Source organism: Lissotriton helveticus, chromosome 4_1 (genome assembly GCF_964261635.1).
Source record: "Lissotriton helveticus chromosome 4_1, aLisHel1.1, whole genome shotgun sequence".
Classification (NCBI taxonomy): domain Eukaryota; kingdom Metazoa; phylum Chordata; class Amphibia; order Caudata; family Salamandridae; genus Lissotriton; species Lissotriton helveticus.
The window spans coordinates 496,361,931-496,378,575 of NC_136063.1; the positions used below are offsets into that span (position 1 = coordinate 496,361,931).

At 44.3% G+C, this 16,645-nt stretch overlaps 1 protein-coding gene across 6 annotated transcripts in view; it reads right to left on the minus strand.

The window, feature by feature from the left end:
• LRRCC1 (leucine rich repeat and coiled-coil centrosomal protein 1) overlaps positions 1 to 16,645 on the minus strand; it is a 481,085-nt gene that overhangs the window by 253,404 nt on the left and 211,036 nt on the right. For all 6 annotated transcript variants that reach the window (XM_078687089.1, XM_078687090.1, XM_078687091.1 and 3 more), the window contains one exon: positions 10,036 to 10,237. In XM_078687089.1, coding sequence (XP_078543215.1) covers positions 10,036 to 10,237 — 202 coding nt within the window. The remainder of the gene's footprint in view (positions 1 to 10,035; positions 10,238 to 16,645) is intronic.

The window sequence follows — 16,645 nt, forward strand, 5'->3', positions numbered from 1 at the left end:
TTCTCAAGGACTGCCCAGATACTGACTCTAAACTTCCCCTGTTAGAGAAAACTCCGCAGCAGGAGTATAAAGAAAAACTGAGGTCTAGTAAGTCAGCCAGTTTAATTGTCTAAGTCCCTCTCGGGTGAAACGGTTAGACAGGTTCCTGACATGTATGAGATAGACCCACACAGTGAGAGAGTTAGTCAAAACTCTAAGAGAATACGATACTGTAAGAATCTTCGAAGTCGATGTATTATTACTTTATTGCTTTTGTTATTTCTGAGTCTTATGGTTACCTGCATAAGTTATGCCTTACATTTATGTTTTCCAATTAATTCGCATGTACATTTTTCCTCTAATGCTACAGTAGAGCACACTTTTAGCGACCTGCCTCCTCACGAGTTATCCTATCGTCTTGCCATGCGCAATAATACGTTTATCCGAATGTTACACTATTCACATCAGACCAGCAATGCCACTAATTGTTGGGTGTGTGGTCGACTCCCCCCTTTCCAGACACCGAAGGGAGTTCTGCCACTCTTTCCCTACCCGTTTTCACACAATGGTTCGTGTGGAGCATGGTCCACGTTAACGTCATCCTCAAATGATATGTCCCTTCTGAATAGAACATGTTTTCCAGACAAGGAAGGTCCTTCCCATAGAACAGGGTTAGATCTAGAAAATGAAGTATATGATCTAGGTAATTATTCCTCGAATTTCATGGTCCTGAATGTTCAGTCCGAAACTACTCCAGATTTGCCTGCTATTTCAGTTCTACCCGTGAAAGGTGAATTATGTGTCAGAAAGAATGGTTCCGCACATGTAGGTCATAGTGATTGTACTACTGTGGTCGAGTATAGTGACAGTGGGAAATCTACTTTCAAAGCCTCACGTCATTCATATTTTGTATGTGGCCAGACCGCATATGTACGTCTGCCCCAAGATTGGGATGGAACATGTTACCTTGCCTTCCTACTGCCACCAGTTTTCCTAGCCCCATCCGATTATCACAGAAATACACATCTAGTACACGTTAGACATAGAAGGGAGGTCGAGTCCCCAATTGTCGATCAGACTGAAACTGCCTTAGAACAATATCAAGACTTCAATAAAGGTTTCTTTTTCTTCATAGGTCCTGTCCAGAATAGTAAGCTAATACGTAGGCTAACCAGAACCCTTGAAGCAGTAGTGAATGAGACTACTTCCGCTCTAGGTAACTTAACTGAAGAGCAATCTGCTATGAGATTTGTTGTGCTCCGAAATCGTCTCGTCTTGACGTCATACTGGCCGATAGGGGAGGAGCTTGTAGAGTCATCGGATCTAGTTGCTGCATTTTCATTCCTAATAACGCACCGTCTGTTTATTCAGCTATAACCAGACTTCATAAAATAGCCCATCAGTTACACCAGAATCCAGGCACCTGGACATGGTCTGGTTGGCTCTGGAGTATAATATCTGCCTGGGGATGGAAAGTATTGTCATTCCTGGGTATAGCAGTAATGATCATATTCAGTTGCTGCCTCTGTTTACAATGTGGCCCTGCGATTTGCGGCTTGTGTGCTACCTCTTGTATTCCTAGTCCTAAGTCCCGTTCCAAGACAATTCGAGACGAGCAAATGATGTTATATGAACAAATAGATGGTATCATGAATATTGATGTTTCCTGATGGAAACGTAGGGCACAAGGAGGGAATAAGGAAAATTGAATTTTGCCTTGTCATATGTGCCTACGTGTTCCACATCCTATGTAATATGTACATGATCGATATGCATATGTTCCCCTATGATCGATTAAAGACGCAATTATAGTTGTGTCCAACGTTAGTATGCCAGTCTCCAGCTCTCGTGAAAGCAACGAGTATTAGGCTTATGTTGCCCACGTTTTACATTATGCACGTTAATTTATTGAATTGTCCCCGTTTCTATGCCTCAAAGGGCCTGAGCACCAGATTCAAGCTCCAGTCTCCTGAACCCACTCCGAGGAGCGATGCAGCCCCCACCTGCATCCCTGACCCTTCACTTACTTCCTGCCGCGCAGCGCAGTGCCCGGCCTGGCTCTGCCTGCCTGTCTGCCAAGAATATGTTATGCCTCTAGTTATCAGTTCAGCTCTCCGTCTTCACATTCCTAAGCTAACGAACCACATAAACAGCTTTAGCTATAGTCTAGTCTTTCTGTCTCCATGTAAGAGAATTAATTAATATCCATAGAAGATTCATAGCACACGCAATACATAAAGAATATATGCATGCACCAGTCTTAGTGTCCAGTAGCCTTTGCCCTGATAACTTTTAGATTCTATCAACATGTACTCCAAAACACCAGATACCAGATATGCTATAGGTACATGTCGTCCTGACATCGCAGACTTCCGTCTCCTCTTCTAGTGCAGAAGTCATAGCCCCCAGTTCTCCCAGTCACACGTCATAGCCCGTTTTGCGCGCACCACTAGGTTAAAGGTTCCAGCTGCCCAGGTAGCCCCCTCCATGTATCCACCCACTTTCATGACACTTCTGTGACGTTCTCATCACATGTCTATGTGCACGCCTTCTTTTCACGCCCATGTGTTCTTATCTTACGCTTGTCACTTGTTACGCCTACTGTATGCAATGTAATTCTAATGTTTTACTATATATACCTTGTACTGTTAATGAGACGTTGCAGCTGCCACTCGTGCCATTCTATTTCAGGCTGTTCCGATCCTGTCCCTTCCCTTGTGCCTGATTAAAGCCTGTTAGACTCAGATTCCCCGGATCCTGCCTCTTATTTATTGAGCTATCGGTTTTATTAATGTATTCAAAAATAGTACCGGTAATTAATTATTTATTTACCACACGATAAATTAAAACAGAGAGTATAAAAATTCGATCAACCAGCTTTAGTGCAAAAAACGCAACAGATTGGGGACATTAAACCGACATTTTTTTTTGTCGGGAAAGGTGCAAACAAGTTTTACTCCAAGTACTGCCTGTGCTTAATCACCAATTTCAGAAAATTTGCTATAGATTGGGCAAAAGATTCAGTTTCTAGAAATTGGAGCGCGAGAAATGCTGGGCGACACCTACGAAGGGCCATGACTTTTAAGATGGGAATAAGCCACTGCTTCCTCAGATCCTGATAGAATTTACAAAACATTATTGTATGGATTGTTATTTGGGGAGCAATGTCGTCGCAAGAGCAAGGTTGAGGAGATTTCTCCCAGGTGTTCATTTTAGGAAAAGTGACCAGATGGTGGAAAATGTTTAGTCTGAGCCTAATTAACAATAATCTTTCATAGCCCGAAATACTAAAAGTTAAATAAGGCTGGACCGTCAATGATTTGTAGTGAGTGTTGTAGTGATTTTGGAAACCTCACTAGACAGTCGTAAAGATTCTAGGTGAGCCAAGCAAGCCTTTTTAAATCACTTCCTTGGAATTGCAGCAATTAAAATAGGGGAAGAGTAATGCTGAAGCATTCCCAGATCGCTAGGGAATTTCCTAATATAGGCAATCCAGGCGATCTTATGTGCCTTATCGAGAGAGATACAATCTTCGATGAGTTCCCGGCACAGAGTGGTTTCACTAGACGACCATATGCGGTGCCACAGAAGTAAGGGTTCAATCCTCATCAGGTCTGTTATGTATGGGGAACCCAATTCCAAGTGACATGCATAGGTCGACGTACCCTGAGGGAGAGCCAGAAGAAATCATAGAAAACCATTCTCTACCGTTTGCATCTCTTCGACCTTGGCGAATCCCCACACACCCGCCCCATATATTGCACTTGAAATGCATTTTGCCCTATAAATTTCTAGAAGTTCAAGGGTCGGCCCCTTACCTAATTTATTTGCAAAATTAACCAGGGCCGCTGCTGTCCTCTTAAAAGTGAGTTTCCTAGACTCAAAGGAAAACTTCCAGGAGCATTTATGGTTGAATACAATGCCCAGGTAAGGATACGAGATGGTGCTCTCTATTTTTTGATTATCAATGTACATGGACTTGATATTCTTAACCCTCGACCCTACAGACATAACAAAGGTCTTTTTAATGTTAACGTGAAGGTCAAGGTTAGCCATGAAAGTGTGGTATTTTACGAGGGCACGCTGTAACTCCATGGGGGTGCGGGCTAAAATTACAGCGTCGTCCGCGTAGAGCAGGATCGGTATTGGGCGTTTATTTATAGCGGGAAGGTCCTGGCTTGCCGTGGCCATAGCTTTTTCCAGGCCGTTGGTATAAAGGTTAAATAAAAACGGGGCCAGGTCGCAACCCTGCCTTACCCCACGCTCTACTCTGAACGACTTTGTTAGCTTGCCCCCCACGCCGTATCTAACTCGCGCTGTGGGGCCTGTGTATAATTCGCGTAAAAATGTTAGGAGGGGCCTCTCTATTCCCATATCAGCTAAGATGGTCCAGAGCTTGCTATGGTTGACACAGTCAAATGCTCCTGACAGGTCAACGTATGCCATATAGAGGGCCCCCCCTTTCGCATTAACATATTTACCAATTAGCAGTGATAAATTAAGGGCTTGTTCTGTTGATCCCAGGCCCTCTCGGAACCCAAATTGCTGGTCAGACAGGACTTATTTGTCTGTAGCCCACTGCTGGAGGCGCTCTAGGAAGACACGGCCAGCCACTTTCCCCAAAGAATCCAGGAGGGATATAGGGCGGTAGCAAGATGGTAATTGGCGATCCCCCTTTTTAAATATAGGCAGGAGGATTGATTTGGACCATGATTCGATAAGACCCACGGCGCATGATGCCTGAAGGACCCTGGTTAAGATTGGAGACCAGACTTCCATGTTATGTTTAAATAAATCGATCGGAACCCCGTCAGGGCCTGGCGCTTTACCGTTTTTACTGGCCATCAGGGCCAGCTCCACCTTCTCATGTGCTACATTAATAAGCAGCGGGAAAGATCTTGGATTTGGGCCAGGCAGAATCGATTGAGTTGCAGAGTGAGGAAGGCTGAATATCCGCTCGAAATACTCAACCCACCACTGTTCATCAATCGCAACGTCGATGCTGGCCTTGACCGTTGAAATTATTAAGAAAGGGGACTTCACGACCTTCCAGAAAGCGGCACTGTCCCGCAAGGAACATGATCTGTGTAATTGAGTGCACAGGTCTTTTTTCAGATTTTTCTTCCTAATCTTTAGTGCTTGTTTGTAGGTTTTCCTAAGTGCCGCAATTTCCGTAGGAGATCTGTCCTTTTTATTTAATGCTAATTTTAGGCTCTGATAAGCTTTCGTACAAGAGTTATCGAACCAGCCCTTGATTCTAGTTTTACCGGTTTTAGTCTTAACAAATAAGATTTCCCTAATTGAAGCTATCAATATCAAAAAGTTGGCCAGGACGCCCTCACTAGTAGTGGCTAGATCAAGGCATTTATCAAACACTGGGCACAAATTTGAAACCAGTGTTGCAGTAATGGCCAAGGGGTCCACCTTTTCCCACCTTAGCGAATAACCATTCAATCTATCTAAAGTGAGATTATTTTGAGTTAAAGTCGACTTGATGTTAAAGCTCACACAGTTGTTAATAAGTTTTAGAGTGATGCTGATTGGATAATGGTCGCTAATCGTGATATTATGGGTTTTATAATCAAGTAGGTCCTTTCCCGCTATCAATTAAATAAAGATAAAATCAATTGCACTTGGCCTGCCTCTACCAATAAAGGTAGGTGTGACTGGAGTGGGGGGATTCAGCAGATAGTTGGCAAGTGCAAGGTCTAAACCACAAAAGGTGTCGTTCAGACAGTGCCCAACTGTAGTGTGGGGGAAATGGGTTATCTGATCACCGTTTTCATCAACAATGCCACAGACTATATTAGTACTCTGCGTACAGAGAGTCTGATTAAAGTCCCCGCCCCAAATTATAGACAGCTCTTTCCGTACTTTATCTGTTAGGTCATAGACAAGCATTTATTTCCTTTATGGTTTTTATCAGGTCTTCTATCGGGAGGTTATTGTAGACATTCACAATTACGAGAGCCTTAGTGTTACTTTGGTGTAACATAAGTATTTGAAAATTTGTGTCCAATTTAATGGGGTCTATGCTTATAAAATAAAGAATGTTTGATACAAAGATAGTCAGTCCACCCTTTGCTCTGCCTGAAGAAGAGGGTAGTGCGGGAGAGAAGAATGTTCTATATCCCTCAATATGTAACTCAGATGGAGCCCAAGTTTCCTGCAGGCATAGGATGCCAAAATCGTGAACGAAGTCTAACCAGATGCCGTTCACGACCTTTGCACGTAAGCCAGCAACATTCCAGAATAAAATTTTAACTACTGGGTCGACCCTATTGGTTTTAAGACCAGGGACCATTCTCATGGTTTCTTCTTGATGACAGGCCTTGCTATTGGTTAGGGGGAGTTGTTCATCTATGACAGCACCATGGTCTGACTTAGCTAAATTTCTAGGAGAAGTGGGTTCGGAGGTCGTAGAGTCAGGGAGAAAACCATTGCAGTGAAGTCAATCCACCCTTTCTAGTTCGGAGAGTTTATCAAAATAATTGAAAGTTGGGATGTTGTATCTAATGCTCGTTCCCTCATCCAGCTTCATGTTTGCGATGTCCCTTCGGCTCATTGTTGTTTGTAGAGGGGGAGGTCGAGGGTAGAAAAAGCTCACATCCCTAGTAAGAATCTGAGATTCACCAAACTGGGAGGGCCAATTGCATACATGCTGGACCACCCGCCTATCCCCAAAATTAATGATAATGCAATCCCCTGGAACGTCTTTTCTCCTATGCCCCAGCCAGGCTAGCCTTCTTGCAAATAATATTTGTCCTGATATATCAGGAGGGAGTGGCCTGTTCTTGTTCAGCCAATAGGCTGCTTTGTTTCTTAACTCAAAGTAGGATTCAGTTTTTCCTTGGGGTAGCTCCGGGACACCAACTAACACTACAGTGTATGGCTGTGATTGAGGGGGTAGGTCAATATGTACAAATGTCCTCTTTGGTTTAGCAGGCGGAGAAGGGACATTGAATACACGGGGGTAATTTTCCGTCTGGCCCGTATGGTCTATAGGCTTTCCCGAGCAATCTACCCCTCCAACCTGTTCATTAAATTCCGGCCTACTAGAAGCCCTCTGTAAAGGCCTACCCTGAGTTCCCGTGGTGTTTGTTGTTTGAGCGGGTTTGGGCCTAGGGTCAGTTGGTGGCTGCGAAGTCAGCTGATACCTATTCTTTGACTTGAAAGGGGATGATGTTGTTCAGTAAGCTTTGTGTTTTCCCCAACTGTTAGTTGCTCTAAGGTGGTCACTCTATTTTTTATTATATGTTCCAATGTGTCTATTTTGTCTCCCAAGCGCTTTACCCTTTCAAGGAGGGGTGCCATTAAAGATTTCATCAATAATTCAATTTTATCAAAAAGACCCTCATTACTTAAAGGAAAGGGAAGGAGTGATGAAGTAATGACTGGATTTTCCGTATTTGCAGCATAAGGCCCCAAATCATTGTTAGGTGTGGGTACGGTTGTAGTAGCAGGGACAATATTTTTAACAGTCTTACCCTTTGTTACGTTATGTTTCAGAGGTACTTTCTTTTGTTTGTAGCCCCCTGCAAGTCCTTTAACCTTTTTGGCCACAGGGCTTAGCGTGTTCGCGTGGTTTGACTTATGCTTGGCCTTCTGCCCTCTAGTAGTTACCCTCGAACTATTGTTGTTTACACTCTGAGGTGAGGGGGAGACCAAGATTGAACTTATTGATATATCAGGTGACTCATTAGCTATAGGAGACTCTAACTGAGGAGTGGAATCGGGAATGGAGTCATTTAAAAAAAGAAGTAGGAGTCATGGATAACCTTGTTAATTGAGGCGGGGTTTCAGAATGTACGTCAGCCCTGGTAAGGGCAGTGTCTTGAGTTGCTAAGAAATTATACGGCCCAGGGAGAGTGGCAAACGAAGGTGCTATTATCGAATCCTGGGAATTAATAGTCAATACTGATGTGTTGATAGGGGGAAAAGGAGGAAGAGCACCGGCTGGAAGCGAAAAGCGGTGTTCTGTGTGTTCGATAGCATTTGCCACCACACCAATGGTTTTCTGCAGGATGCGGTCAATTGCTGTCAGACTGGGTAATGGAGGGTTTAGCAATGCCTTTTGCTTCAGGGCAGGGACCAGCTTGACGAGATTGTTTTTCCCCATTCTTTGCTACTGTTAATCCAGGGTAATTCCCAGTGCTCGTGTTTAGAAAAATGAAAGCCTAGAAGTCTTTTGTGCACTATTAGTCCAAGAATATCATCAAATCGCATAAATAGAATACAAACCCAAGAGGGGTGACCCTTCCAGACCTCTTCCGGCCACAAACTGTCCCGCCCTTGTCCCGGGACGCTCCCGCGCAATGGAAGATGCCGCGCAATAAATACCAGTCAGCAAGAGGAGCGGTGCTCCAGGCCCCTCTGCAGGTGTGTGGACGGCGAGGCTCCTGGGAGATGGAGTCCTGTTAGGGGAAATGAGCGTTGTCTCGCGCCTGCACTCCGGTCCCCTCTTTAGTATGCTGCAAGTCTTTTTGGCCCCAGCAACAATAAACACCAGCAGGACAGTCACACCACGAACACCTAACGCTGCGGCACCCATTCTGGTTCTGTCTTCACAGCGCGGGGACACACTGTTTTTAGTGTAACCAGGCGCTTTATAAACTTTGTTATTATTATTCTTTTCCCGAAGGAGTGTTAGGCTCTCTGTCGGCTCTTCCGGCCTGGCAACTAAGGAGAACATCTGGTTCTGTCTTCACAGAGCGGGGACACACTGTTTTTAGTGTAACCAGGCGCTTTATAAACTTAGCTATTATTATAACAGGCAAATGTCTCTGGTGTTATAGGAGTCAAATGTCCAACTAACTATAACGTCCCTGAAACCTATGTTTTTTTAGTGAATATATATACATATATACACACACATATAAACACATAGATATATATATTTCCTCTCCGTTCCTAGGTCACCCACAGGAACCCAAATGAAGTCACACTCTCACCATTGGTTTTCTAAGCAGCAGTGTTGATTTATTATTTCTATTAAATTCCAAATGAAGGTACTGGTGAACAACCTACGCGTTTCGGTATGCCAATATATACACACACACACACACACATATATATTACCTACTGGCGGTCACCAGTAGGTAGTTAGAGTTAGAACCTAGTTTCCATAGGAAAAGTGTTTTTTGATTTGCCAATAACTTTGGTGCCGTTTGACAAATCTTCAAGAAATTTTCAAAACTAATTGTTCACTCAGGTCAGCTCCTGTGAGGACCTCAGGACACAAGTGGACTCCGAGCAGCAGTGCGCCAGGAGCGGCTTTTGCAGAGTGGTGTAAAAAGGGTCGTGGCCTCGGACCACCTCTCTACAATCCAGCTCTCAGAGCATGGGGGAACTCATATGCATTCAAAATACACCAAAAACGAATTAACAGTAGTGTATGTTAACATCGTTTAAGTAGTTAATATCTGCTAAATGCCACAGGTTGAAACCAACTCTGATGGACAACCCTGTCAGGTAAAGCCAGCTGAAAAATGGTAGACCATGGCTGCAAGGGGCTTTCCAAAAACTTCTATCTATAAGTTCTGAATCTGATCATCTTTCATTTTAACCATTCTGATATCTTTCTCCCAATAATTCCCACCTCGACAGAATGATGAAAGCAAATTTTCTCATACCCATACCAATGTATAGCCCCTGGTGGATAGCTAACAACCTTCACAAAAACTTAAAATCTAGTTAAAAAAACAACGCCTGCTAGAAAAGTAAAAAAAAACTGCAGAGGCCATGACTCTGAAAACCTTTAACAATTTTGAGATAAGCTGGACTATACAGAACTCATATTGATTATACCATGTCAGGTGTGTGCCATCCTCTTCTTACCATCACCTGTGAAGAGAGTCAACGTTTCAAATTCATGCTATTATCTTTTACCTCTCACATGGCAGGATTCTAAACATACAATAATTGACTGTACCGGTTCCATCTTACCCTCCCCCAGCCACTTTCCTGCAATTACAATAAATGCTAAAAAGAAACAAAGGAAAACTTGAAAGCATGTATGACCACAATGCTAACAGCAGTGACCAAGATCAACATTACCTCTTGAAATCTTTTGGCTTCAATAGTAAGAGCTGCACGAAACTCATCCTCAAGTTCCATGTATTGCTTCTTCAATAAATTAATCTTTTCCTGTAATTCGTTAACATGTAGGCTATGCCTCTGTTCTTCTTTTTCAATTGCCTTAGCCAGAGCTGCTTGAAATTCAGGTCCATTCAACATTACTCTGGCTTCAAGTTCTTTTCTAGAAATAAACAAAAAGATACTATAGTAGATAATTTTTAGAATATGGATTCTATGTTTGCTATCTATAGTTTCCTATCAATAATATACAAAATCCAAGCTGCAAAAATAGGAAAACTGCTTCCAATGTTCTGGCTAATTGTCATCTCAGCACACTGGGGATAAAAGCATTGGAGGCAGGGGCTGAAAGAGGTTTCTCAATGAGATGTAGCTCAGGTATAGGAAGGATACTTTTAAGGTGGCTCTGTTGACCAATTTGAGCCAGTGTGAGAAACTTTGCATCTGTACATCTGTGGAATAAGTGTAGAAAAAGATGCTGGAGTTTTTTTAGTCTACGTCATAGCCTCTTGCAGCTTAAAAGAGAGATATCTGATCGGTTAAGATCTCATGTGATTACAAACACACTGGCCACTCCGAGGGCGATACACACAAATTTAGGAGAACTTCATGAGCTTATTATGAAACATTTTGAGTTTATGATATAGACTGGATAGCTTCCACCTTCTTACTAGAATCCTTTGCCATAACTATTTTGAAGCCTAGCAAGCCAGCTGACTTTCCTTACTCAATACAGACACAGAAATACTGGAAACTATTGTGGAATTCGCCTTTGACTCTTCATGGCTTGTCTGATTCTGCCTGAGTAAGAAGGTTTTGTTACAGCTAGGTCAACTGTATACAACCGTAGAACACCTTTTTGGTGCAGTTTTGCAGATTGACCCCCGATGTCCATGCTGTAGCAGTTTTTCTAGACGCCAAGGGGGCATTAGAATCTGCTGAATGGAAATTTATGTTTACGGTGTTGGCTAAGATTGGGGTCAGTGATACATTTCTTAAGTAGACTCATCTTTTATACGTTGACCATACAGCCCATATTGGCCTGAATGGTGCTGTAACTGCTTCTATGCCCATAAGCAGAGGAACTCACCAAGGGTGCCTGAGTTTACCAGTGCTCTATGACATAGTAGCAGATGCACTGGCATGAACACCCACTAAATCAATGCAACAAACAAGTTACTTACCTTTGTTAACGATCTTTCTGGTACATGCTCCATCTAACTGCAGATTCACCACCTTGTGAATATTCCTCAGGCATCAGACTGGATCTGGAAACTTCTAGAGCAGTTATCCAGTGTGCAAATGCATATAAGTGCCAACCATACGTGCAGACGTCAGTTGCTTTCTTAGGTTCTCCTAGTCCTCAGATGTAGAGTCAATCGGCAGAAGGGTATGATCTGTGTGCAGATCTCTAGACTGGGAACTTTTTAGATGGAGAAAGATTCCAGGTCACAGAACATGGAGGTTGGAGGGTTAGTGAGCAATCTGCAGTTAGATTATCTACCAGAAAGATTACTGAAGGTAATTTGTTCTTCTGATGAATTCTTCTAACCACACATTCCTCATCTAGTGAACAGATAACATAGCAGTACCGCTAATGATGGTGGGTACGTAAACAGGCTCATATCAAAAGTTCCTGCTGCACTGAGCGGGTGAAATGCCCCTCTCGATGGACCAGAGTGTTGAGGCAGTACTTTGTAAACATGTGTACCGATGTCCGCGTAGCCACCTGACAGATGTGCAGGACAGGCACTCCACGTTCTAACAAAGTGGTAGTAGTTGTGGCCCTGTTGGAATAAGCCCACTGTGCAGCACCTCAAAACGGCTGTACGTCAAGAAGGTGAAGTTCACGTCTCAATGAAGAATCCCAAAGGGTTTTGGTGGGGATACGTATTATAAACCTCCCAATCATCTCTTCACAATGGGTTTTAAATAACAGTCTGATCCAGCAACCACAAGAAAGCGAAAAAAGCAGATAAATAGCCCTAACCATACCCAAAGCAAGTCCTTGCTGGGCTCGAGACAGAGCAAATAATAAAACTTCGGACAACTTCCTCTGTAATGGCTCGTTTGTCAGGTGCCACACCAATACACAAATTTGTCCCAATGACTGGCATATACTGATTTTGTGGAGGGAGGCCTTACCGCCAAGAAGACATCATCCACCTCAGGGTGCAGGTTGAAGGAGGTCAACTTTTGCCACTCAATCTCCAAGCATGGAAATGCAAGGTGTGCACGACAGGAAGGCATAAAGGAGCCCTGAGCTCCACTCTAGGTGGAAAGCATCTCCAAGCGAGAGGTGCTTTGGAAACTCCAGCACCCACAAGGGCCGATGTTGTGTGATTACGGCTGCAACAATGAATAAGGAATATGCTACTTACCAGTATGCATTTGTTCTTGGCATTTAGGGCTGCTGACATTCATATCTGTGCATAGATCGCCGCCTAGTGTTGGGTCCGGATGATTGCACATTGTTGTCCTGGAAGAGTCTTCGAAGTATCACGAGATAGGTGGCTCCTCCCTCGGACTACAGTGCGCATGGGCATCCTCTCCATCCCCAGATTGTTTTTCGCCATTGTGGCAGAGATGGAGTATAGTACAGTAAGAGATGGCCATGCAAAGAGTGAATGCTACAGCTGCAACAGGCACCGGGGAGGTGGGTGGGAGATATGAATGTCAGCAGCCCTACATGCCAAGAACAGATGCATACTGGTAAGTAGCATATTCCGTTTGAGGTATGTGGGCTGCTGAATTCATATCTGTGCATAGAATGTATAGCAGTATCTCCCCTAGCGGTGGCCACCTGTGTCAGCTGCAGCAGTCTGGAAGAGAGTTTTGAGAACAGCTTGGCCTACAGCAGCTTGCTGTTTTGAATGTACATCTACACAATAGTGTTTTGTAAATGTATGTGTTGTTGACCATGTGGCTGCTCTGCAAATTTCGTGTAAAGGAATATTTCCTAGGAAAGCCATGGATGCCCCTAGCTTGCGTGTGGAATGCGCCCTAGGGGAAACTGTTAAGGTGCGTTTTGCCTTTAAGTAGCATATCTGAATGCACTTAACGATCCATTTGGCTATACCTGACTTTGAAATAGGGTTGCCTTTGTGTTGTGGTGAGAAAGCAACAAACAACTGTTTTGTTTTCCGAAATGCCTTAGTTCTATCTATATAGTAAAGTAGGGCTCTTTTTACATCTAGAGTGTGCAATGCCCTTTCAGCTACTGTCTGTGGGTTCTGAAAAAACACTGGCAGTTCTATAGTTTGATTTATATGGAAATGGGATACCACCTTCGGCATGAATTTAGGGTTTGTCTGAGAACTACTCTATTTGCGTGTACTTGAATGAATGGCTCTTGAATAGTTAGGGCTTGCAGCTCGCTAACTCTTCTAAGCGAAGTAATGGCAATAAGGAAAGCCATCTTCCAAGTAAGAAACTGTATTTCGCATGAGTGTAGTGGTTCAAAAGGTGGTCCCATAAGTCTGATTAAAACAACGTTTAGATTCCAGGCTGGTGAAGGTGGGTGTCTTGGAGGAATGACGCGTTAAGTCCTTCCATAAACGCTTTAATTGCTGGCACCCTAAATAGTGAAAGGTGTTGCCTGTTTTGCAGATATGCTGCTAACGCAGCTAAATGTATCCTGATGGATGAATAGGCTAAATTGCAACGTTGTAGGTGCAAGAGATAGCAAATGATGTTTTGAGTGGAAGCATCAAGTGGGTTAATGTCATTGTTATTACACTAAATGACAAAACGTTTCCACTTTGATGCATAACATGCTCCGGGTAGTGGGTTTTCTTGCCTCTTTGATAATATTCATGCAGTCTGGAGGCAAGTTGAGGTATCCAAACTCTAGGATTTCAGGAGCCAGATCGCCAGGTTCAGCTGTTGCGGATCTGGGTTTTGGATTTCGCCATGGTTCTGAGTTAGAAGACTGGGAGTGAGTCGCAGTCTTTGATGAGGCACCACTGACAGTTCTAGGAACGTTGTGTGCCATGGTTGCCTCGCCCATGTGGGAGCAACAAGGATTAGTGTCAGGGAATGTTTGCGCATTTTGCGTGCCACCAGCGGAATTAGTGGAGCTGGGGGAAAAGCGTACGCAAATTTGCCTGACCAGTTCATCCATATCACATTCCCTTGTGATTGCGGATGTGGGAACCTGGCAGCAAAGAACTGGCATTTTGCGCTTGTGGCAAACAGGTCTATTTCCGGGTGTCCCCACTTCCGGAAGAATGGTTGGAGCACTTTGGGGTGAATTTCCCATTTGTGTATCTGTTGGCTGTGCCTGCTGAGCAGGTCGGCTACCTGATTGTCCTTGCCTGGGAGGTGTTCTGCCATGAGAAACATGTTCCTTTGAATGGCCCATTTCCACATTGCTTGAGCTAGGTGCGACAGCTGTGGCGAGTGTGTCCCCCCCCCTGTTTTTGAATGTAATACATAGCTGTCATGTTGTCCGTCCGGATCAGCACAGCTTTGTTGCATAAGTGTCTCTTGAAAGCTTTTAGGGCTAGAAAGACTGCCATCAACTCTAGAAGGTTGATATGCATTTTCTTTTGCTGTACAGTCCAGAGTCCCTGTACTGTGTAGTGTAGGACATGAGCTCCCCATCCCATGAGAGAGGCGTCCGCGGTTAACACTACTTGTGGGACAGGCTCTTGGAACAGTCGTCCCTTGCAAAGGTTTTGTGGATTCCACCAATGCAGAGAGTTGTATGCCCGACTGGTCACCAACACTAGGTCTTTTAATTGCCCGTGAGCCTGGTTCCACTGTCTTGATAGGCATTCTTGGAGCGAACGCATATGTAGTCTGGCATGAGGGACTATGAATATGCACGATGCCATCATGCCTATTAGCTGCATAAACACTCGAGCTGGTAGTGAGTGTTGGGGTCTGAACTTTTGTATCAACGTTTGCATTCCCTTGATTCTTGCTGAGTTGGGATATGCTTTTGCTGCCAGTGTATCTATTGTTGCTCCCAGGTATTGTTGGACCTGGGAGGGTTGTAGATGTGATTTTGGGTAGTTTAGCGAGAATCCTAAACTGTGCAGGAGATGTATGGTCTGTGACATGTGGTTGGCACATTGCTGGGCTGTTGGTGCGTGTATTAGCCAATCGTCCAGATAGGGGTACACATGGATATGTTGCCGTCTGAGATGTGCTGCCACTGTAGCTAGACATTTGGTGAACACTCTTGGAGCTGTCGTGACACCAAATGGTAGGACTTTGAACTGGTAGTGTTGTCCCTGAAGGGTGAACCTTAAATACTTTCTGTGAGCAGGGTGTATTGGGATATGAAAGTATGCGTCCTTGAGGTCTAATGTTGCTAAGAAGTCTCCCTGGCGAAGCAGTGGTAAGACTTGCTGGAGAGTGAGCGTGTGGAAATGCTCCGACAAAATGTACAGGTTGAGGGGCCTGAGGTCCAATATTGGCCTTAGAGACCCGTCCTTTTTTGGAATCAGGAAGTATAGAGAGTATACTCCTGTTCCCTGATGTTGTAGTGGGACTGGTTCTATGGCCCCCTTTTGTAGCATACTGATGACCTCTTGCTGTAGTAGCGTAATATGTTCCTGTGACATTGGACGGTGCACAGGTGGTATGTTGGGTGGGGGTGAGGTGAGTTCAAGGCAATAGCCATGTTGGATAACTTGCCTGACCCATTTGTCTGTTGTGATATTTAACCAGACTGGCAGAAATTGTTGTATTCTTCCCCCGACTGGTGTTATATGGTCTGGGGGGTAGTGGTAAGAAGTCACTGCTTGGTGTTAGTGGAGGATCTATTTGCATTGCCCCCACGACCTCTTCCCTTGGTGTTGTTCCCTCTGTATCCACCCCTGTTGGTGTTTTTGTTGTATGTGGATTGTGTGTTACTTTTGTAGTTGGAGGATTGCTGTGATGCATTATTAGAAAAGGGGGTGGTGATGAACAGAGTGTCTGAATTAAGCAGACCACTCTTACCCAGTCCAAAGATCAGGGCTTGATCCATCACCGTTATTTAGCTCACTGCCCCATCCCAGCTCAGAACCTGGCGATATGCAAATTAGTCTGTCCCTGGCCCAGTGCATCATGGGAACAGGGCAGACCAAACTACCAAGCCAATTCTTCACCAGAAAGGAGACAAGCTACCGGGGACCACCATAAGCGTGGAAGGGTATACTCAGATGTGAGTCCCTTGCTCATTGCACCATCAGGATTCAAGCAAGCCGGGCCGACGACGCCTGAAATGGCAGAAACCGGTCCCCGGAAGCTTGTTTCCTTCCCAGTATAAGAATTGGCTTGGTAGTTTGGTTTGCCCTAGTTCCCATCATGCACTGGGACAGGAACAGACTAATTTGCATATAGCAAAGTTCTGAGCTGGGATGGTGCAGTGAGCTAAAAAAACGGTGATGGATCAAGCCCTGATCTTTGGACTGGGTAAGAGTGGTCTGCTTAATTCAGGCACTCTGTTCATCACCACCCCCTTTTCTGAATCATTTTTGTCCACCATAAGCGTGGAAGGGTATACTCAGATGTGAGTCCCTTGCTCATTGCACCATCAGGATTCAAGCAAGCCGTGCCGACGACGCCTGAAATGGCA